This window comes from Triturus cristatus, chromosome 4_1 (assembly GCF_964204655.1).
Source record: "Triturus cristatus chromosome 4_1, aTriCri1.1, whole genome shotgun sequence".
Classification (NCBI taxonomy): Eukaryota; Metazoa; Chordata; class Amphibia; order Caudata; family Salamandridae; genus Triturus; species Triturus cristatus.
The window spans coordinates 490,482,204-490,504,666 of NC_140585.1; the positions used below are offsets into that span (position 1 = coordinate 490,482,204).

Here is a 22,463-nt window from a genome sequence, read left to right on the forward strand (position 1 = left end):
CTTTCATCGAAACATTTCTAAGACAAACCGAGAAAAATCCTACTTTTTCAACTATAAAAAACCAAATGGATCATCAATTGTGTGTTTTCCTCTTTTTTCTGTCTTCCAACCTTCCGCATCAAATGTGAAAAGTGAACAGGACAATTGACAAGTAATATTTTAAACACATATTTTGATAAACTTAATGGATATAGGAGTTCTTGAATAATTTGGCTGCAACCCCATTATATTGTTAGGTAATGCACATTTTCAATGTAACTACTCATGTTAAAGCTGTATTAACCATTATCATTGCAGGGAGCAGAATCTACAGTGGTATATCAGAGTGATCTTACCCCAAAATAGTTTGGCAGACATCTGTTAACAAAAGTGTGTTTGTATCTTGTTCTAATTATTCTAATGATCAATGTATAAACATAATTGTGCTGTAAATCTGTTATCCTTGAGACTTTAATGTATGTATACTGCTATGCGTTCTAACCTGATTGGGGCAGCTCTTTGTAGCATTACCTTTGGCTTGGTATTGCATGTGTAGATCAGTTTATTAAACGCCCTTTGTGTTTTAATGACAAACAGTATTTTTTTGCTAGGTATACCTCCAAACATTTCACCTCTCACCTCCCCGTGCCATTCACCCATCCAGGGGACCCCAGCCAGCAGCCCCACTAGCAAATGCTCTGCAGCACAGTTTCCGGACAGTGCAGACCTTAAAGCCAAGACAACACTAAGCCCTCACAGGGTTGTAACTGGGACACACAGTGCACCCGAAGTTCCGGACCAGTTTCTGGGACCTCCTACTGTCTGTAGTAGGTAAGCCAAGCCTTTTTTGTCTTTACTGTTTTAAGATTGTAACTAATCCCCAGGACTTCCTCAAGGCGGAATCGACTTTGGACATTGTTTTAAGAAATCACATTTTTAAAAAGATCATTGACATTTTAATACTGAAATACACTTTGTCAAAAGTGCCTGCTTTCCAGTGGTGTGCAACGAAAGCGATACTTGCTTACAAAAAACAAACAATGTATATCTGAATACCCTCCTAATATTTTTTTCTTAGGTGGGTAATACTGTACTTATGAAAGTAGTCACTGCATTTCGTAGAATCTAAAGGTTGTGTTACGTGCGTAGTGCCTGTATACTACAGTATGACTGTGTGGTATAATGCATGTGTCAGGCACAGCAAAGACACAGCATGCTGTTTCATTATATATGATATTTAGGAGAAGCTGTGAGGCACATGGAAGAATTTTGAACTGCATCCCCCTCAAAGTTTGACTGCATCCTGGTGTAGGTTTTAGCGGACCAAGGATCCAAACAGGGGGACCCTTCCATGTAGTGCGCTGGTCGTCTCGGACTTGGTGTTTATCTGGTTTTGACAAGGTTTACCAACTCTGTGAGGAGCCATCTGGTTCTCACAGTGTAGGATTATCTCTTGCTCTCTCTCTCTCTCTCCCTTCCTCTCCGTCTCCCCCCTTACCTCCCCTCCACTTCTCGTCCTGCCCACTCCCTCTCCATACAAGATTCTAGCAATCTGCCTTGTCAAATGAGGCAATGCTTTCTCATGAATTAAGTAGTGCTTTAGGAGTGTAAATACATTCAATATTACAGTAAGGATCTGTCGTGTCTTCGCAGCGCCAATGACGACAGACACGATAGGTTTATTCTAGGACTCTTTATTTTCCTGTCCTTACACCAGCATGGCCCTACTCTCAACTGCCCTTCCTCTGCCCCTGCTCCGCCCCTTCCTATCGGGGCAGTCCTCCTCTTACTCCACCCACTATACTCCACCCACACAACCACTAGACCACCTCATCTCTACATCTCCCCCTTTGTTAGCAAATGAAGTGAGTCACCAAGAGTTACATCTCTTCAATCAGCCGCTTGGGCTGGCGGATTGTTTGTCGTGGTCTAAGTGTACGTCCTTCAGACACTACAGTGGCGCCGGCGCCGGGTACCTGTCCCGGGTGACTGTCGCCTTCGCTCTGTACTTCTGACTGTCGAGTTCTTGGTGGTGTCATTCGCGACTCAAGCGTCTCTTGCAGAGCTGGGCTGCACTTCTGAAAGTGGGACACGTTTCGGGTCACGCGCCTGTTGTCCGACTCCGCTGTCAGCATGGTGCCTTTCTGTCGAATGACTGTTAGAGGTTCCGCTCTGAATTTGCTATCCGTCTTCTTGCATTGCTCCTGCTTGACGACCACGCAATCTCCTTCGTGGAATGAGAGGGAACGAGCTCGCCTTCTGCCATCCGCGTACGCCTTCATGCTTTCTTTGCGAGCTTTGTCAGTGGCTTCCACTTCCCGATGGACGCGGCTGGGGGAAATGGGTCGTAGTGCTCCCTCCCAGGTGGGTATCCGGGTCCTGACTGGGCGTCCCAGCATGAGTGTGGCCGGGCATTTGCCTGTGGTGGCATGCGGTGTCGTCCGATATGCTCGGAGTACATCATTGAGTGCCGCTTGCGGGTCTTTCTTGTCCAGGGCAGCCTGTTGGAATGTCTTTTTGAGGGTGGCCATGAATCTTTCAGCTGTGCCGTTGGCCTGCGGCCATAGTGGTGTTACCCGTCGGTGTCGCACATTCATGAGTGTCAGGAAGTCGCTGAATTCCCGGCCATTGAAAGGGGGACCATTGTCCGTTTTCACCTCTGTGGGTATTCCCCAGGCTGCAAAAACTTCATCCAGGACGGTGAGCGTGGCGGCCGCATTGGTGGATGGCACGAACCGGGCGATGGGGAATCGCGAGTATTCATCTATTATGACCAATACATACTTGCCCGACGGCATGGGGCCATAGAAATCCATTGCTAGTTCTTGCCATACTCCTGGCGGTAGGGGCGTCATCTGGAGTGGAGCTGGCGGGTCTCCTTGCCTTACCACTTGACATTGCAGACAGTCTTTCAGAGTGTGCTCTACCATTTTGTCTAGGAAAGGGAACCAGACACGTTCACGAAGGGCCCTTTTCGTCGTGACCACTCCTCGATGACTTTCGTGTGCCAGGTTGACGACTCCTTGCCTCAGTTGCTGAGGAATTACAATTCGGTGATCTCGTAACAATAGGCCGTCCGTTGTAACTGAGAGTTCCTCACACACATTCCGGAATGCTTGCCACTCCTGGCGCTTTGTTGTGTCACCGTTCTCGTCCTCCGAATCTTCGTGCCGCCACCGGTTTGTTCGAACTCTTCGAATCACCTGTTGCAACATTGTATCTTGCTGGGTGGCGTCCAGGATGGCCTCTAGGGGGACCGCTGGTGGCCGCGCCTGATCCACTACAAAGTGGATGTATTCATCTGCCATGGACGGTGTGTGACACTGTGAGTCTTCCGGGTGACGCGACATATAGTCGGCCGGGTTGGCTGCCTTCCCCGGCTTGTGCACAATGGTGAACGTGTATTCCTGCAGACGGAGTCCCCACCGTTCAATGCGGGGCGGCATTTTGGACCGTGGATTGCCATAGATGGTGACGAGCGCTTGGTGGTCCGTCACCATGGTGAAATGTTTTCCGTAGATAAACACGTGGAAGTGTTCGCACGCCCACACCACCGCAAGGCTTTCCTTTTCCGGTTGGGAGTAGGCCTTCTCTGTGTCGGAAAGGCTCCGGCTGGCGTGAGCCACTATGTGTCGTTGGTCCGAGTCTTTGTCGTATTGGGCCAGGATGGCACCCAGCCCGACGGGGCTTGCGTCCACGGTTATTTCGGTTTTACGATCCGGGCTGAAGTACGCCAGGCTCTCCACCGTGCCCACGGCCCTCTTTATGTCTTGGAATGCTCGCTCGCATTCGGATGTCCACTCAAACACTTGTCCCTGTTTGGTCAGTGCGCGAAGAGGGTGGCTGAGTGTGGCATAGTCCTTAATGTATCTTGAACAGTAGCTCGCCATGCCTAGGAAGGACCGCACATCACTGACGTCAAGTGGACTCCTGGTGCTGTTCAGAGTACTCACTTTGTCAGGGTCTGGTTGCATTCCGGCTCCTGAAAAGATGTGGCCAAAGAATTTCAGTTGCGACTGGTGAAACTCGCAGTTCTCTCTGTTGAGCGTGAGGTTGGCTTCTAGGAGGGCATGGCAAACCCTGTCCAGGGCCGTGTCGTGGACTTGGATGTTCGCCCCGTAGACTAGAATGTCATCGCTGTAGTTCAGCGTGTTCGGGATGTGATGGATTGTTTGTCTGATAGCTTCTTGAAATATCTCTGCGGCTGATGAGATGCCAAAGTTTAGCCTCTTATATCTGAACAACCCTAGGTGCGTTGCAAACGTCGTGATATATCGGGAGCTCTCGTGGAGTTCCAACTGGTGGTAGCCTTTGTTGAGGTCCAGTTTAGAAAACACCCTCGCCCCGTTGAGGGCGGCTATCATGTCGCTTAAATGGGGTCCTGGATGACGCTCTCTCTCAATGGCGGTGTTGGGCATTCTCATGTCCACACAGAGTCGGACCTTCCCTGGTGTTCCTTTCTTCGGTACGATCACTACCGGAGATACCCACGGCGTGGCGCCCTCTGTCCGTTCGATGATGTCGGCATCCAGCAGATCTTGTAGCTCATCCTCCACCGCTTGCTGGAGGTGGAACGGTACTTTCCGCGGGTGTTGGGCAACTGGGCGGACCTGGTCATTTATGTGGAGGCGAATCTGGCCTCTGTTCATTTTGCCGAGCCCGGAAAACAGCTTCGGGAACTTGTGTATGGTGTCGTTGTCACTGTTGACGCGGTACAGAATCTCTACCAGTTTTAACCGTTCAGCTGTTGGTAAACTGAGGAGACAGTCTGCTTCCGGCCCCTCGATGACATGAATCACGGCTGGAATAGATGTTGTTTGATGCCTCAGTGTCGTTGAGAACTTCCCAAGACATGGGAGCGGCTTCCTGGACATCCAGGTGTAGACACGGACGTGTGCTGGATTGAGCCGAGGTCGAGGGTTCATCTTCTTATACTCCGTCACTGGGATGTAGTTAAGGGATGCCCCACTGTCCATCACAAATTTCGTGGGATGCGTGCCTACGCTGATGTCCAGGCGAGGGTATTTTTTAAGCTGGTCTGGATCGGCAATCATGTTAGCATATTCCACGGAATATTCATGTTCACTTGATGGTGATTCAGAGTCTCTAGACGGTGATCTTCTGGACCACCTTGAAGACCGTGACTCCCTGCTGGATTGGGAGGATTTGGAGGAAGACTTCCGGCGGTCACGTACCGCTCGTGCGTGATGGCGGCGCGTCTCGCCTCTTGGCAACCTCGTGGAGTCTTTTTCTTTCTCCCGGCGGTATTCCCCGCACATGGTCTCAAAATGATTGTTTCGGCCACACTTGTGGCACTGCTGCCCCAGGGCCGGGCACGCTCCGATGTGTGGGAAGTCGTACCCGCATCGGTAGCACCTTCGCAGTGGCGCCTTTTTCCCATAATCCTGACGCCTGCTCCTCCTCCCCGATTCAGGTCGTCGATGGCCAGGGCGGCGGTGTCTCGATGGCGGCCGGGCGTGTCGCTCCCGCTCTCTTGATCCCCGGCGGGGGCGTTCGGTGCGTACTTGACAGGCCAACTCCTTGCGTTCCACGCGTCCCGCCTCCATCGTCTTGGCCTGCTCTTCAGTCTGATCGTGGAGCCTCGTGATCTCTTCTATTTCATCTAAGGTGTGGCTCTTCTTCAGTAATTTCCTGCGTAGTGTCTCTGACTGACAGCCGTCAATCACACGCAGCCGTATGGCGTCGTCCGTCGAGAAAGCGTCGAACTCGCAGTGGCGCGCCAGTCGCCGCAACCGTGTGATGTATGAGCCCATGACCTCATCCTTCTCCTGTCGCGCTCTCTGGAACACGTACCGTTCGTAATCCACATTCTTCTTATGCACAAACTTCCTATCCAGGGCTGCTCGCACTCTGGCATACGTTCCCACGTCTGCGGCGGGGAGTTCCTTTATCATCTTGCTGACGTCCTTACCCACGAGGTTTCGAAGTGCGATTAGTTGATCCTCGTCCCCTATCACCTTTGAGCCTTTGATATAGTCCTCAAAGTCTTCTATCCATTCTTCCCAGCGAGGGCCCATGCTGCTCCCGACCACGAGCGCTAGGGGCTCTGGGGGGCGCAGGTGCGACAGTCCCATGACGATCGGCTTCGCTTCTTGGCGGGCTGGGGACTGGGCTGGGGAGCCATGGTTCGACATCGTGTGGCACGTGAGATGGGTGCTGCTTCAGCACAGTACGGGCTCTGGGAATTCTTTAGGAATCTTGATTGTGCATATGCTTGTGCGCCTTGTTCAGGTTTTTTTTTTTTCCCGTTTGCTCGTGCTTGTTTAAATTTTAGTGTTGCCTGACTTCAAAATGGCCGCTCGGGTCTGTTTGCATGGGACGTCTGGAGACTCGCCTGACTTCAAGATGGCCGCCGGCTGGATAACGTGCATGGACATCACACGTGTTGCCGGGCTTTCAGCTCATTCATTTCTGTACTGCACACTGCTCAGGCGGCCTCCTCTCATCATCCGCTTCACTCGGGGCTTCACGACAGGCAGGTGGGTGAGGGAGTCTTCACGCTCGCTGCTCTAACCTGGGGACGCGCGTGTCAGCGTCGTCGTTTTCCTTCCTGCCCTTCAAGCGCCGGCCCTTTTCCAATGCAGGGCGCGTTTCGCGATCTCGCTCCTTCTGCTGCTGGGCTCTCACACGCTCCGGGCGTGTCCCGCGAGTGACGGCGCTTCGGCTGGTTTCTTCGTGTCCAGTCCTTCGCCAGTCTCGTCAGCGTGCTGGTGTTCTGGGAGAGCATCTAGCTCGATCCCACCTTCGTCGCCAGCTGTCGTGTCTTCGCAGCGCCAATGACGACAGACACGATAGGTTTATTCTAGGACTCTTTATTTTCCTGTCCTTACACCAGCATGGCCCTACTCTCAACTGCCCTTCCTCTGCCCCTGCTCCGCCCCTTCCTATCGGGGCAGTCCTCCTCTTACTCCACCCACTATACTCCACCCACACAACCACTAGACCACCTCATCTCTACAGGATCCACCATAATATCAAAATGCTCTGTGGTTCAAGAACATAGGCAGTCTGACATATTTACATATTTGTGAGACCTGGACAATTTATGTAGTTAACTAACTAAAAAGAGGAGGGGAATGTTTCGTTTTCTTAATATGTCAACAACAACAATGTTTCCAATTCCATCTACATATTCTAGTTGTAGACACCCACATTTATGAAAATGCACCCCCTACTAGTAAGATTATCAGAATAGATTTCAATGAAACAATAGTAAATACATTTTCATTGCCTTTGCTTCCAGCCCTCCAAGAGAAACTTGAACATTGATTTTCTCACACAGCCCCATTTAGATGATGCATTCATTGCGTGCATCCCATGCAGCCGCTTTTACCTCAGATCCATGTAAAGTAGACTTTGTGAAATGGGCATACCTCATTTATACCTTGTCATATGGGGTAAAGATATTCATGTTCTTCCACAAAGGATAGTAGTACTAAGATTCTGTCCATCAGGTATGCTCTGTTTGGATTCGCCTAAGGCCAGTTCATTCCTAAAGATTTCGAGTCTGTAGGATTGCTGGCACAGTTGCTGATGCAATGAACATGCAAGAATTGTCTTTCAGGAATAAACATTCTTTATCTGTCATCGTAAAATGGGTCTGATGCCAATATAAGCACTGGCTAGGGGTACTATGTTAAATGATACGTAGTCTGCTAAACTTCTAAGCACTACAAAGAAAGTTGATTATTGCCATTAGGTCAGTATTTTCCCCTACAAGCAGTCATTCTGATCACATTAATGCCAACTAGGGTAAATAGCATTAACACAAAATTACCCAGGTTTACTTGTTTCTTACTTTACCAAACCTTGAAGTCACCATTTGGTTTCAGCTAAAACCTGAGGGGTTAATTGGATCTGAAGCAAAAGTGTAACATCAGTGGCCTAACTACCCTTTGCTGAAGTTCATGATCACACCACCTCAGAGCCCTTTTGTTGACTTGCCCATTAGAATTGTCCTAGCCCTCCCAATTCAGGTGGACGACTTCAGACTTCAAGGCTAGTCTTGTTATTCCTGTATGCAAAAACCTGATTCCTCAGTAGGCTTCTGCAGACAGATACTGGTCTTGTGTGACACAGAAGTATACTCTGCCAGTAACCTGCTCCTGCAGGCCAGTGCACAACATTTTTGTCAACTCTCTCTGCCTGCCATAGTGTTTTCTCCATGCTCTTGACAGGCAAGGAAAAACAACGTAAACTTACATTTAGTCGCATACATTACAATAGAGGCCGGTTCAGGCCTCAATTGTAGTCAATAGGAGAAATACATTCTCCCGATAATTTTTCAAAAATCTCCCACTTTCTTCTTCTAAAATGTTGGCATGTATGTCGGTAACTGTCTCTCCCCGCCATAAACACATATCACTTACCCTTCACTGTCAGCCAAGGAACTTGCACTGGATCCCTCTTCCAGGATCACCATAAGTTAGAGCAACCCTCACTACTGACCTCCCCACCTCTTTCACTCCCACCACTCCCTATCCCCATTTGGTTACTTAGCACGCACCATGTAACCATACATGCCAACCCTCCCAATTCAGGCAGAAGACCACTGATTTCAAGGCTAGTCTTACACTTCCCGATTCCTGTATGCAAAACCCAAATTTCTCCGCAGTCTTCTGCAAACAGGGACTGATCATGTGTGACTCTGGAGTGTACACTGCCAGTAAGCTGCTCCTACATGCCAGAGCACAACATTTTTGTCAGCCCTCTCTGCCTTCCCTAGTGCTTTCTCCGTGCTTCCGACATGCAAAGAAAAACAATGTATATTTACATTTAGTCCCATTCATGACAATGGACGCCGATTCAGACATCAATAGAAGTCAATGGGAGAAATAGATTCTCCTGATTATTTTATATAAAATCTCCCACTTTCCTTTTCTAAAATGTTTGCCAGTAACTTACTCTCCCCACCATCGAATCAAATCATTAACCTTTCACTGTCAGCCAAGGAATTTGCCCTTGATTTCTCCTCTAGGGTAACCATCAGTTAGAGTCGACCTCACTACTGACATCCCCACCTACTTCACTCCCACCACTCCCCATCCGGCTACTCTCTCCAATTTCTCTTGTCCATGCCCCCTGCTCTTGTCCAGTAACTATTTTTGTACCCAGTCTTCTATATTTAGCCCACAAAGTATTTTACTTCTGATACTTCCACTGTGCTTCTGTGACTTATCCCTCTATTCAGTCACTTCATTATAGCTGAAACTCTCCCATGGTGTTTCAAATATTTAGTTCTACCTTTATTAAAACAAAATGCTTCCTCTTCTTCTACCGCTGTCTCCCAATATCTTTATTACATTTTTTCTCGAAGATACTGGAAGCCAAGTTTTAAACTGTCTTACTACATCTTACATGTCATGGATGAACGTTTTTTGTTTGCTTCCCAGGACGTGCTAGTGAAACAGCTGTGGTGCTGAGAAAGGGGGAGAGGGCGGAGGTGCCAAAACCATGTCATGAAACACAAAATGTCACGAATGGTTAACAATTCCCAAGTGGTTCACAATTCAAAGAAACCTTTAGAAAGCACACCATAAATCAGTGAAAGGTCCCCAAAATGGTTAACCCACGGAATCCTGTGAATTTCACAAAAAGCAAATTTGTCCTCAAAGAAAAGTTCCTATTGCAGGCAGATTTCTTACTTTCATGCTTTGGAAGAAAGCTTCACCAAACACTACTACTAAGAACTTTTTCAATCTCTTTCCAGTTGGGTTTCCATGCTCAGCACTCAACCAAAACCAAACTGCCTTATGTTTTTTTATAATCTTTTTATTGGTATTTGTAAAACAGTACAAATGTTTTCATATAGAACAGAAAATTCAACAGGTGTATGCTAGATACATTTTATATGCATCAGTACACTGTTACATTACAGTTCTTATTTTGATCTTCAGCAGATGATCAAAGTATAATTTCTTTATCTTGCAGTGCTTAGACAGTGAACTGGGTTGTGTGCTGGTTTCTTAACCTTAATTTTTGAACAACATCCGAGGCTTATTTGGAGGAGAGTGCAACACAGCAATCCCAACCATAGTTAGAGCGATCAAAGGTGAAAAGGTTGTGTCGAATTAAATATTGATTCAATATACGGCCTGGGGAGCTGGTGCTAACAGGTTTAGTTTTCGGGGAGGCTAATGTCCCTCGACAGCACTTGTTTTGATTATATGTTGAGATAAAGGGGGAAGGGAATTGTCCCTATTTAAATTTTGGAGTTGAATCAATCAGGGTTTCAATCAGGGTTTGTGAAGCACACCAATCGGCCGTGAGGTTCTCAAGTTGCTGTGGGAGGGGAGTGGGCGCTCCGGTGAGGTCAGTCAAAGAGCCAGGTCTTGAGGTCCTTCTTGAAATGGTGTATTGTGGGGCTCTGTCATAGGTGAAGTGGGAGTTCATTCCAGGATTTGGCTGCTAGGTAGGAGAAGGATCTTCTGCCTGCTCTGATCCTGTGATAGCGTTGGATGGTGGCTAGGGAAAGGTTGGTTGAGTGGAGGTTTCTCTTGGGGGGGTGGAAAGTGATTCGGTCATTGAGATATTGTGGTCCGATGTCATGGAGGCACTTGTAGGATATGTGAGCAGCTTGAACTTTATCCTTCTTTCGACATGGAGCCTGTGAAGGTCGCGGAAGTGTTGGGTGGTGTGGTCGTGTCATGGGATTTTGAGGATAAGTCTAGCTGCTATGTTCTGGACGGTCTGGAGTTTGCAGAGGATTTATTTGCTGATACCGGCTTAGAGGGCGTTGGCGTAGTCCAGTCTGCTGGTAATGAGTGCATTGGTGACAATTTTCCTACAGTCTGGGGGGATCCAATTGAACCTCTTGTGCAGTACTCTGAGGGTGTTAAAGCATGCGGAGGATACAACATTGACCTGGCGATTCATGTTGACTGAAGCCTCGAGCATCATGCTTAGGTTCGTAGCGTGGACCATTCCAGCGGGTGGGTTTCCGAGGGCGGGGGCCATCAGGTGTTGTCCCAAGCAGAGAGGGTGGAGCCGAGGATGAGAACTTCTCCATGGAAAGGAATGAGGATTGCGTTCAATTCCATGGAGGTCGGGTACTTGCGAAGACCTTTCGTCTCTTTGAGCCGCAGTACCCCGCTTTCTGCTTCAGCTGAGCAGACTAATTTATTGTGCCATGATGTTGCTGAACGGGCTGAGTTTTCCCGCCATAGCATGATTAAGGTGAGCTTAGCTTGTATTAGTGCTATATTACTAAAGTTAAGGTCTACCTTTTTATTTTTTGTGCATTTATAAGGCCAAGCGCACATTCTACCCAATTATCGGGGTTACAGGATTGGGCAATTTGACAAGGTGAGGACATAACCTTGAACACGTGGGCACTTTCAATCGCTGCCCATGGCTATTGCCTGAAATTTCTTAGTAGGCCACCTAATATTCTACACACCTGCACAGCATCAGTGAAGACCACAAAAGGCTGCTACCGTAAGAAGTGCAGCTATTGCTTCAGATGGGAGCAATTGAACCAGTTACACCACACCAGCATGGCAGTGTATTCCCCTGTACTGTCTCATCCTCGAGAAAGATGGAATGTTGCGATCAAGGTTCAAACTCCAACTGCTCAATCATACATCAAGTTAAGATGACAACTTTTGAAGGTGTCATTAGGTCAGTATAGGTTGCAGACTAAATGGCATCACTCAATCTCAAGAATGCTTACTTCCACATTCACCCAGCTCATCTCCAGTACCACAGGTTTGTGGTGAGTGGAGTGCATTATCAGCTCAAAGTGCCACCTTATGGGGGTCACACCAGCCACATAAGTATTTACCAAATACCTAGTGGAGTAGCAGCACATCTTTGACACAAATTTGTTCATGTCTTTCCCTACCTGGATGACTAGATGGTAAAGAGCAGCTCTGAGTGCAGTGTCTCACTCATACTCAGTGCATCAATTGCACTCAACAATCCTTCACAATCCTTAGCAATCTGACATTCGCTGTCATTTCCCAAAAATCTCACCCCTACCTCCAACAGACACAACCGTAACCAATCAAGTGAGAGGCCAAGTCTATCGAGCATAGAGCTTTGTGTTGGAATCCCATAGGTTAATAGGTTGCTTTCTCTGTACCATACATCTTGTCCTCCGAAAGTGAGAATGATAATGAAACTGTTGGCAATGAAGGCATCTTGTATTGTGTTAGTACCAAATACTTGACTGTACATGCACCCTCTTCAACAGTGCCTTGCGAGTCAGTGGTCACAGGTGGCCATGTGGTGGGAGGATCTAGTGTTGGTGGAGCCCAGAATTTGACACAAGCTGCCATGGTGTAGCAACAAGAACTCGTTCCTGGACAGGTCATTTCTCAAATACACTGCCACAAGGGACCAACAAAGATGTGTGATGCACAGGTTGGGGAGCTCACTTGGGCCAGCTAACAACCTAGGGCCAATGGTCTCCGTAACAACCCTGCCTATATAGTATTGTCCTTGAACTAATAGCAGTCCAGCTAGTGCTGTAAAATGTTTTACAAGATCACCATGTACTACCTTCTAAAATAAGGGGGCACACATGACATGCCAGCACATAATAAGCATAGGGCCATTTGTCATCAGGTTCTCTTTCTGGCGAAATGTGTCCGGGAGGTGGGGAATTACTTTGCAGATCTGTTCAACATGATGCATATGCCATCACATGAATGGAAAATCAGCACTCATGTGATCCAACAATATTTCCATTGCAGGTGGACCACATGGGTAGATTTGTTTGACATTTGCATGAACTCAAAATGCCAAATCTTTGCCTTCAGGTAACCACACCCATAGTCTAGGGTCCATGGTTTATGGGTGCATTGGTTTGGGACATTTGCTTACAGTTTTTGTCCCCCACCACTGCCATTGATGAACTGTATTGTATGCATTTGTCAAATCTGTCTTGAAAAATGATTCATACAAAATTCAGTCCAGGTTTTATGATACTTAAAGATTCAAAAAGGCCCTTTTTCTTTATAGGGATCAGTGCCACTGGTAGGATTATGCTTCCCTTCACAGTCTTTCTTTTCCCCAATGGATACTGTCTCCAAAATAAGTCTTCCACATGCATCTCTTTATTAAATCTCAGACTGGTGCTAAACTGCTAATCTACCTGTGCTAGTGATCTTGCTTTCATCACATTACTAGGTACAGTCCTTACTTGTAGGTGAACATCAGGTTTCAGTAGACCATCATCTTTTTAGCATCTCTCTCACTGTCTCTCTCATCCTCCCTTGCTGTACCCTTATTCCCTGGCTTTCCTGTAGGCGAACATATAGAAGGTTCAGTGGACCATCTCTGCTTCCATCATCTCTCTTTGGAGCTGAGATGATTAAAGTTAAATTTCGGGGTGGGATATTGACTAGATGACATCCATATGTGCATTCATTCCAATTTCATTCCATTAGGATATTGCTCACAATACTGTCAGTGGAAACCACATTCTTTGGGAAGATCAGGCAGCTCTTTGTAGCTTTTGGCCTGCACTACCCTGGAAAGACAATTTCCAAAGCAGGCCTTGCCAGATTGAAGGCAGGAGGATGGGTCAATACATTTCTCATAGCACGGGCAAAGGGATCAAATGAAAGTCCACTAAGGAAAAGCTATGGGCATGAACAAGGGGAATGGAGCTATAATTAGGAAGGTTCAAGTCTGGTCTCTCACCAGACTGTTCCAAATCGTCCACTGTGAAAGTACTTCAGCAAGGGTTTACAGCTGGCACTTTTTGCAGGTATATTCCCAAATGTTTTGCATTTTTGCCTTCTCTTTTTCTGACCATGTTTATGTAAGCTATAGGATTCTGGGCACTTTACCATTACTGATAAGCGCTAAAGTGCATATGTTCTGTGTGTAAATTGTGATTATGGTTGATTATCCATGATTGGCATATTTGATTTACTGGTAAGTCCCTAGTAAAGTGCACTGTGTGCCCAGGGCCTGTAATCCAAATGCCACTAGTGTACCTGCAGCACTGAATATGCCACCCATACCAGTAGACATTCAAATGTGTTTTAGATATTTTATAGCTGCCATGTTGGCCTGGCAAGCGCACCCACTTGCCAGGCCCTAACTGTCCATTTTCTTGCATGCAAGTTACCCCAATGTAGTCCCAAGTAACCCCCATGGGCATGGTGCATTGCATATTAAAGTTAGGACATATACTATTGTGTGCTACATGTACTGATAGTGAAATACTGTCCATTTTGTTTTTCACTATTGAAAGGCTGTCTGTCTCATAGGTTATCATTGGAGCTGCATTGTTGCATCGTACAAGTGTAACTTTCTATTGGGATATGGTAGAGAAATGGAGTTTAGGCTCTCTGAACTCAGAATTTAATAACACGCCTCTTGGTAAATTAAACTGTGTGTTTGAATATGCCACTTTTACAAAGTTAGCAATTTCTTGCTTTATCTTTCTGTATGCCTCTGCCTGTTTGAGAATTCACAATCTGGTTTAAGATTGACAGGAGCTGGAGATATGCATTCACTTTAGACAGTCACAATTGGGGGTTGAGGTGTGTCCTGCCTTTCCTGGGTGACTCATAGCATGGCTGAATAGACCTTTCTACATTTAGAGTGGTGGGAGGAGTTTTCACTAGCAGCTGAATAGACTGTGTCTTCTCTGCTCAATGCTGTCTCTACCCCCTGTAATCAAGCTGGACCAGGGAGGACAGAACTGGTTTGTACAGAGCTCATGGACTCTAAAAGAAAGACGACAATGAGAAAGTATTGGACCTAAAACCCCAGGACTTTAGATTACTCCTGGATCAAGAGGACCCTCTGCCAAGGAGAAGGGCTGAAGAGCTGTGAGGAGGAGTACTGCCCTGCTGTGTGTTGCTTTGGTGGGCTGGCCTGCAGTTGCCTGCTTCTACCTGAAAGAAAACAATGACTGAATTTTGATGTGAATCCTGCTTGAGAAAATCTCCAAGCATTTGAAGTAGAAGTTGCCTCCTGGTCTGAAGTCTCATGGACACAAAGACTCCACTTGCAGCATTCCTGAACTCCACTGCTGGGAATGCTGACCTGACTAGTGGCACCAGACCCCCTTCTGGGCTTCTGGAGGTGGTTGCTGGGCTGCAAACTCCAATTAGAAGATTCCCAGTGCCGTCTCCGATGCCACGGCTTGCAGCGATACCATGGTCACCGCTCGCTGGGTAAGCGCAGCACTGACCGCCATGACACCGCTGGCCCGAGGCTGTCTCCGCATCGACTCTGACAGCATCAATGAGGCTGCTGCCTGCACCTGGGCCAGGGGCACTGCTTGTGGAGTGCACAGAGCACTGCCTGATGCCGACCAATGCCAGTGCCTCCCGCACTCCATCGCGGAGCTGATAACGCATGTCGGTGACTGCCGATGCCACACCATTGTAAGGAACTACCTCCCCTGCACAGTAAGGAATCAACACCTCACCTTCTCTGCAAAAGTTAGGGACCAACCCCTACCGCCCCTGCGTAGCAGTAATGAACTGGCCACTCACCTCCGCTGTAGTAGTGAGGAACGGATGCCTCATCTCCCCTGTGGCAGTAAGGAGCCGATGCAGCCGGACTCAGGCACTGCATCACCTCCCCAATGCTCTGTGACGCTGTTGTTTTCATCATCATCAAAGGTACTGTTTTTCTGGGGTCTGTGTGACTCTCTGGCTGGCCCGCACACCTCACAGTCAGCGCCATACTTGGTATTTGTACCTGTCATGACGTCGAGATAGCCCCAGTTGGAGCTATTGTCTTCTAAAAGCTATATTTTTGCAAGAAACTTTTTACAAGTGATATTTTGAGTTGTGTATGTTGGACTTTTGACTTCTTGGTCTTGTTTCATTTAGATAAAGATCATTTATTTTTCTAAACTGGTGGGGTGTCCATTTGTGGTGTTTTCACTGTGTTGCTGTGGGTTATATACAAATTATTTAAACATTTCCTCTGTAGTTTAGCCTGACTGCTCTGTGCCAAGCTACCAGAGGGTGAGCACAGGCAAACTGAGGTGTGTACTTTACTCATTCTGACTAAAGGAAGGGTCCCTACTTGGACAGGGTGCAAGCAACTGCCAACTAGAGATCCCCAATTCTAACAAGGAAAAAGACAAAGGCATGAAAAGGTAATCAGGCAGGCAGTTGGCAATGTAGGACAGAGGAAATGATGAGCAAAATGGAGGCAAAAGGCTGCTCCCTCCTCCTAGGAAAGGCACTTTTTATTCTTCAACTTGTCCATCTGTGACAGCAATTGTCACCATACGATAGTCTGGTGATAGTCTGACCATCATGTGACAAATTTTCCACTCGTCGGGTACAAAATTGATACTCCAACTATTTTCCCATGTTGCCCATGAGAATTGACTGTCCATTCCGTCCTCACAGGTTAGATGACAAAGCGCTTATTTACTTTGTTGCTCCTCGTGTCCTCATATATTAGGTCAAAGGGTCAAGGTCCCATCAGTTCACTCATAACGAAATATGGAAAAAGTACTCAATGAAAGATAAAGCTACATTTGAGGAAACGTCACAAAAGTCTATTACCAGGCTATGAAATCAAAGCTTAAGGGAAAAAGGCATTTTAATGCATTTTAAAGTCAGCACTTATTTAGTAAAATAAACTCATAATTAAGTTCAATCATAATTATTTCTATCAAGCGTATCATGTGAGGAAATAATTGTAACATTAGTCAGTGATTATTACATAGAAATGTTCAATGTAATTATGGCATACTACCACAATTTCATAAGTACATACATGTAAATTATTCTTAAAAAGCATTATAATAAAATCGTTATAGGAAATCTAAGACTAAAAATGTCAAGCATTTTTGCTGAAAGTTTCACTCATATGCAATGTTGAATGTTTTATTTGCACCAGTTTTGCATTTGCTAGGGTGCATTACAATGAAAGCAATAGAGGTACTAAATGTCATCATTAATATTTGCACAATTGTATGTAAGACTCATTTGTTCATGCCTCCCTTCCCCCTTTTTTTCTTTCTTCCTTTCCCCGCCTCTCCTCAGCCTCCTCCTACTCCCTACCCGCCTCCTTCCTGGTCTCCTCCTTTACACTGATCCCCCCACCATGTCCCCCTTCCCCCATACACCTCGTTCCCGCCCGCCTCTGCTTCTCACCCTCCCCAACCCTTTGACCTAGACACGCAGGTATGTGGGCAGATACGCAGACCCCTTCAGCGTGGGTACCCACTGCCACAATCACCATCCCTCATCACAAATTCTTGCGGTGAACTCATCCTTCCTCTCTCGATGGTTGGTCATGGAACACACTGACCTGGCTTCACGGGGTCCATCCCCTTCTCCAGCATGCACCCCGAACCTAGTGTCTACACCACCTGGTTATGAGGGACGCATCTTCTCCCCCCCACGGCCACTGGCTGTCTGGACCCTCACTTCTCCTCCTCCTCCAAGTGGACCTCTGGCCCGATGACCCTTTGACACCCGATATGTAGGGAGATATCCAGCACTAAGAATATTGGTTTCAACAGTCCTATTTGTAATGTGTCTTTTCCCCGTACCCTTTTCTTTACCTCTCCCTCCCAACTTGCATTGTATTGCTTATTGTTTATATACTTCTGTTCCAAAATGTGCATACACTGTATGGTTCTATTCCAATAAAAAATTATGACAAAACAAAAAGACTCATTTGTTACATAGATATACAGCTTCATATTAATAATTTGTGTTATTTTGCATCATAGAAAATCTTTCCATCAATAATCTTGTATAACGACTTTGCTAAAGTATCAAGGCAATTAGTTAATAACATGCTAAACTCATTGTATCTTCTATTTCCACAAATCCAAGCACACTTTTTCAGTGCTGGTACTTCAAATTTTTCAGTTTATGTGTTGTTTTTCTGGTGTGTGCAAAACGCACATTATAGTTTTATTGTCATAATTTTTTTTTATGTCGTATTACACTACATCATAACATTAGGATGTATTCAGTGCACAAAGTTAGTGTCCCAATTAAAACAATATGCTGCAACCTTGAAATTCATGATACATCTTCATTTCTTAGTATATGGGGACTGTACCATCGTACAATAGCTGGAAGCATACCTATCTGACATGTAATGTATTTTGCAGCTGTGGACGACCATACAATCAAATTAACCCAGCCGAAAGGTTGCCGGACAGAAGTGAGGCAGAAACACATTCTATAAGCAGAACAGGTAATCCATTTGTTATAAATATATGTGTGTTATTATTTAAATAGAAATAGCTTGACATGTGACTTTCTCCACCTAAATCACCCCTGTTGGCTAAGGGTTACAATTACTGAAAAAGTGTTTAATTTGATCTGAGCAATCATTTATTTGCTAAATGAAATAACATAGAAAAAGAAAGAAATCATCAGCAAACAAGGATGGGCAATCAAACAGGGAGGTAGCAAGGGTACCAAAGGCTCTGATGCATGGAAAGGCACACTGATGCCCATTACATCAGAGAGAACTGGGTTGCAGTGGTCCTCTTACTCTCTTGGGTCCCGTTGCCACTGCAACTGCTGCACTATTGATAGTTATGCCCCTTCCTACTATGAAACTTTTCATTTAGTGAGACCCTTGGAATATGTTCTTGAGGAATCTCCTGGGAGAAAAAGTGTGATTGAGGTTCAGTTTTAATGGCCACAGATTGCTTTATTCATGAAGGAGCTCCTGGTTTTATGTACACATTGATGTTGGTGACAACTTTATTTCCTTTCCATGTGACTACATTAATTAGTTGATTTTTACAGCTGTGTATCAATGTTTTGTACAACAAATGGAAATGGACGATAGTTGTAAATAAGTTTCTTTTCAGTCAGATAAAACATGCACCATTATGGGTCTGAACGGTAAGACCATTGAGCAGTTTTAAATCTTGGGACAGTAGCACATTCAAGGCATTAACATTAAATGTCAGTATCATTTGAAATTACAGCAGTAGACGTACATCTCAGATATGCAAACTGGTTTGGATACTAAGCATTGTAAATGGGATAATTTCAATACAGATAAACCAATGATGTTATGGAGGCAGCTATTGAGTAGGAAACACTATATGACTGTACTGGCAGAGCCACGTGTCTCATTAATGCAATCAGGGGCCTTCAATACAAAGTCACCTTTTGTTAACCAGGTAAAATACTGTTGTACCACTCAGCTGCAAAAAATAACCTTGTCTGTGACAATTGATTTAAAGGTTTGTTAATCGTTTTTTGCACAATATTCTTAGCAAATTCAAAATACCTGGGATAACGTTGAGATAGATTGAAGATAATTTCTGTAATCTGTGAATAGGAGCTCCCAAAATTTTGGATGACATTTCCTGCCACAAAGGCAACTCCAGCAGGCAAAAATCATTCATACACGTATGCCTCTGAATGCCTCATACCACCTAATATCCCAAATAATTTAACTATAAAAGTTCTAAAGCTACAAACGTCTCACCCAGCACTTCCCAACCAGCTCTAAAGAAATATGATCATATTACACCTATCCTGTTAGAACTCCATTGCCAGCCTGCACCATATACACAACCAGCTGCATTATGTACATATTCATCACGAACAGCACCCCTGCTTATCTTGCAGACAAGCGCACATTTTTTGTGGTTCTCAACATATTCACAGCCAGAACACCATTAGACTGCAGACTAAGTGTAAAAAAAAAACCAAGGCAGCAGGTTGTGAGTTGGACTTACATGGGGACCGTCTGCTGTACTCCTCATATTTTCCTGTTCTGCCTACACTTAGGTGAAGGGAAAAAGTAAACAAGCTTTGGTAAAGCCAGTAGGTCTGTCCTTTTAGCAACTCGTTGTCATGTTTTTTTAAAACATTTTTGTTCAGGAAACTGTTGGTGCTCATCATTTAAAAAAAAACACTGACTGAAAATGTTTTTGGGTTTCAAAAAATCACTCATTACCATAATACTCCCTGGCACTGAAGGGAATTACTTTGTGTGTGGATGTGCTTATTGTGAGAGGGCAAAATTAACTCATAGTGAAGTAAGCCGATGGGTGAAGTTGGCTGACCCATTGCTTCATGATGCATTCTTGAGCAGGTTGGAGAAAAACGACACAGACAAATGGATGAAGTGTGGCTGAAACCCCCTATAAGTAATTACTTGTGTCATACACAATTTTAATACAGACAAAAGGTGTAGACTAACACACACCTAAAAAGGCAATTGTTATGCCATGGATGGCCAGCCTCTTGGTTTTGAGAAAGAAAGAAAGAAGAGACGAAGAAAGGAAGGAAAGAAAGAAAAAAGGAAGCAAAGAATAAAAAGAAAAAAGGAAAGAAAGAATTAATGAATGAAGGGAAGGAAGAAAACGAATTATGGAAAGAAATGAAGGAAAGAAAAGAAGAAAGAAAGAAAGAAAGAAGGAAAAAGAAAGAATGAATGAAAGAGGGCAAGAAAGAACAGGACACCAAGAAAGAAGGATAGAGAATGAAAAGGATACAAAGAAGGAAATAAATAAGAAAGGCTGAAAAGAAAGAATGAGAGAAAGAAAGGAATGAGAAAGATGGCAAGAAAGAAGGAATACAAAAGAAGGAAAGAAAGAAGCAAAAAGAAAGAATGAAGGAAACAAAGAATGAAAAAAGAAGGAAAAAAGGGTAGGAAGGAAAGAAAGCAAGGAAAGAATGTAGGCTAGAAAAAAGAATGCAGAAAGAAAAGTAAAAAAATAAGGAAAGAAAGGAATGCAAAAAAAAGAAAGAAGAAAAGAAATGGAAGGAAAGGAAAGAAGAATGACTGCAAGAAAGAATCAATGAAAAACAATACAAGAGATAAGAAAAGAAAGAAGGCAAGAAAGATTGAAACAAAGATAGAAAGAAGGAAAGAAAAAAGAAAGTAAGACAGAATGAAGAGAAGAATGAAAGAAAGGAAGCTAGTAAGAAAGAAATATAAGAAGAGAAAAGGGAAAGAAAGGAGAGAGAAGATGAAATGAAAGGAGGAAAAAAGAAGAAACTAAATAAATTATTTTTTAAAACGTGTTACGCATGCTGCATCTTAAACAGAATAAATGCTGATTTTATTCCTGGGTAAAGATTATTAAAGAACCTTTGATGAAATTGAGTCCAGAATACATGTGTCCTGAAGAATAGTCTTCTTGTGAATTCACATGTATAATATTAAAGCTTTTGGTTTGTGTACTGCATGCATAGTAAAAGAAGGACAATTTCACAGTTTCAAAAGGATTCAATCTCCTATACTGTAAAATAGTAGCAGTTAGACAAAGGACACTTCAAAAGGAATTAATACCAGAGTTGGCAGGAGACAGGAACTGATGAAGTGTGGAATGTGGCCTGTGCTCACATCTGGTAGAATGGTTCTGCTTTCACCTCGGACTCTAAACACAAAGGTAACACTAAAGTAATTATAAAGTGTTGGAACTGGAGTTTCTGGTTGGCAGAGGTATGCACCCTGTCTAAACAGGAACCACTACTCTAGTCAGGCTAAGCTAGATGCACACTAAAAGATAAACTGTTCTCACCTGCTGGTAGCTTGGCGCAGAGCACTCAGGCTTATCTAAAAAGGCAATGTGTAAATGACATGTGCAACACACACAGTAACACAATGGAAAATCCTCAAAAATAGTCCACACAGGTTTAGAAAAACAATGATATTTTTATGTGAAAAACAATACAAAAATCACAAAAATCCAATAAGTATAATCGGACATGAATTTTTAAAGATTAAATCAAAATGTAGTGCTTTGAAATAAATTGAGCTTAGGTGTTACTTGAGGTCGCACTGGACCAGGTAAATTCAAAGTTAAGGCCAACTGTGATGAAGGGTGGGCTGGCTAGAGGGCTCATGCAGCTCCATTAAAAAAGTACCTTGGATGAGGGAAGCGTTGACGTCAGAGAATTGATGTGCCGGTTCTGATCCACATAGACATTGAATGCTTCGTCGACGAACCCCTTTACGATGCAGGCTCTGCATCGTCATCAAGCCATGCAGTGCGTCATTGTCGAGCCATGCAGTCCGTAGAAGCAATGTCAGATGTAGTGACCTGGGGGCAGGGCACTAGGACCCTGCATTGCACCAGATGGACACAGAGGGAACCGGACACCACATGCGGTCAAGGGGTGTGGACAGGGCATTGCAGGGTGAGGGGACGACGTGGGCAGACGTGCAGGGGCACGAGGAGAATACCTTGTAACCAATAAAGCGTTATCGATCCTTACCTGTCTCCGAGAGTCTGTTCTGGAGTAGACACGACAACTGGCGAACAAAGGTGGGATCTCGTCAGGCAGAAGTGGATCAAAACGTCTGTCTCCTGAAGAAGAAGCGCGGCGGAACCAGGAGCCCACTCTGGTCCGCTGGCCAACTCAGGAAACGCTTGTGCGTTGTTGTGCGACAGGAAAAGACAAGCGGAGCCAGGAGCCCACCCTGGTCCGAGCAGTGCAGCCAGAGAACAGCGTGACGCGGGAGCCCACCCTGACCGACACATCAGTAAGCGCGCTGATAGCGAGGAAACAAAGAATTAAAGAGGGCATCCG

At 45.2% G+C, this 22,463-nt stretch overlaps 1 protein-coding gene across 3 annotated transcripts in view; it reads left to right on the forward strand.

Moving 5' to 3' along the window:
- The window catches only part of PDE3A (phosphodiesterase 3A), a 1,085,163-nt gene that overhangs the window by 866,817 nt on the left and 195,883 nt on the right, over positions 1-22,463 (forward strand). For all 3 annotated transcript variants that reach the window (XM_085652713.1, XM_085652714.1, XM_085652715.1), the window contains 2 exons: positions 591-810; positions 18,062-18,147. In XM_085652713.1, coding sequence (XP_085508839.1) covers positions 591-810; positions 18,062-18,147 — 306 coding nt within the window. The remainder of the gene's footprint in view (positions 1-590; positions 811-18,061; positions 18,148-22,463) is intronic.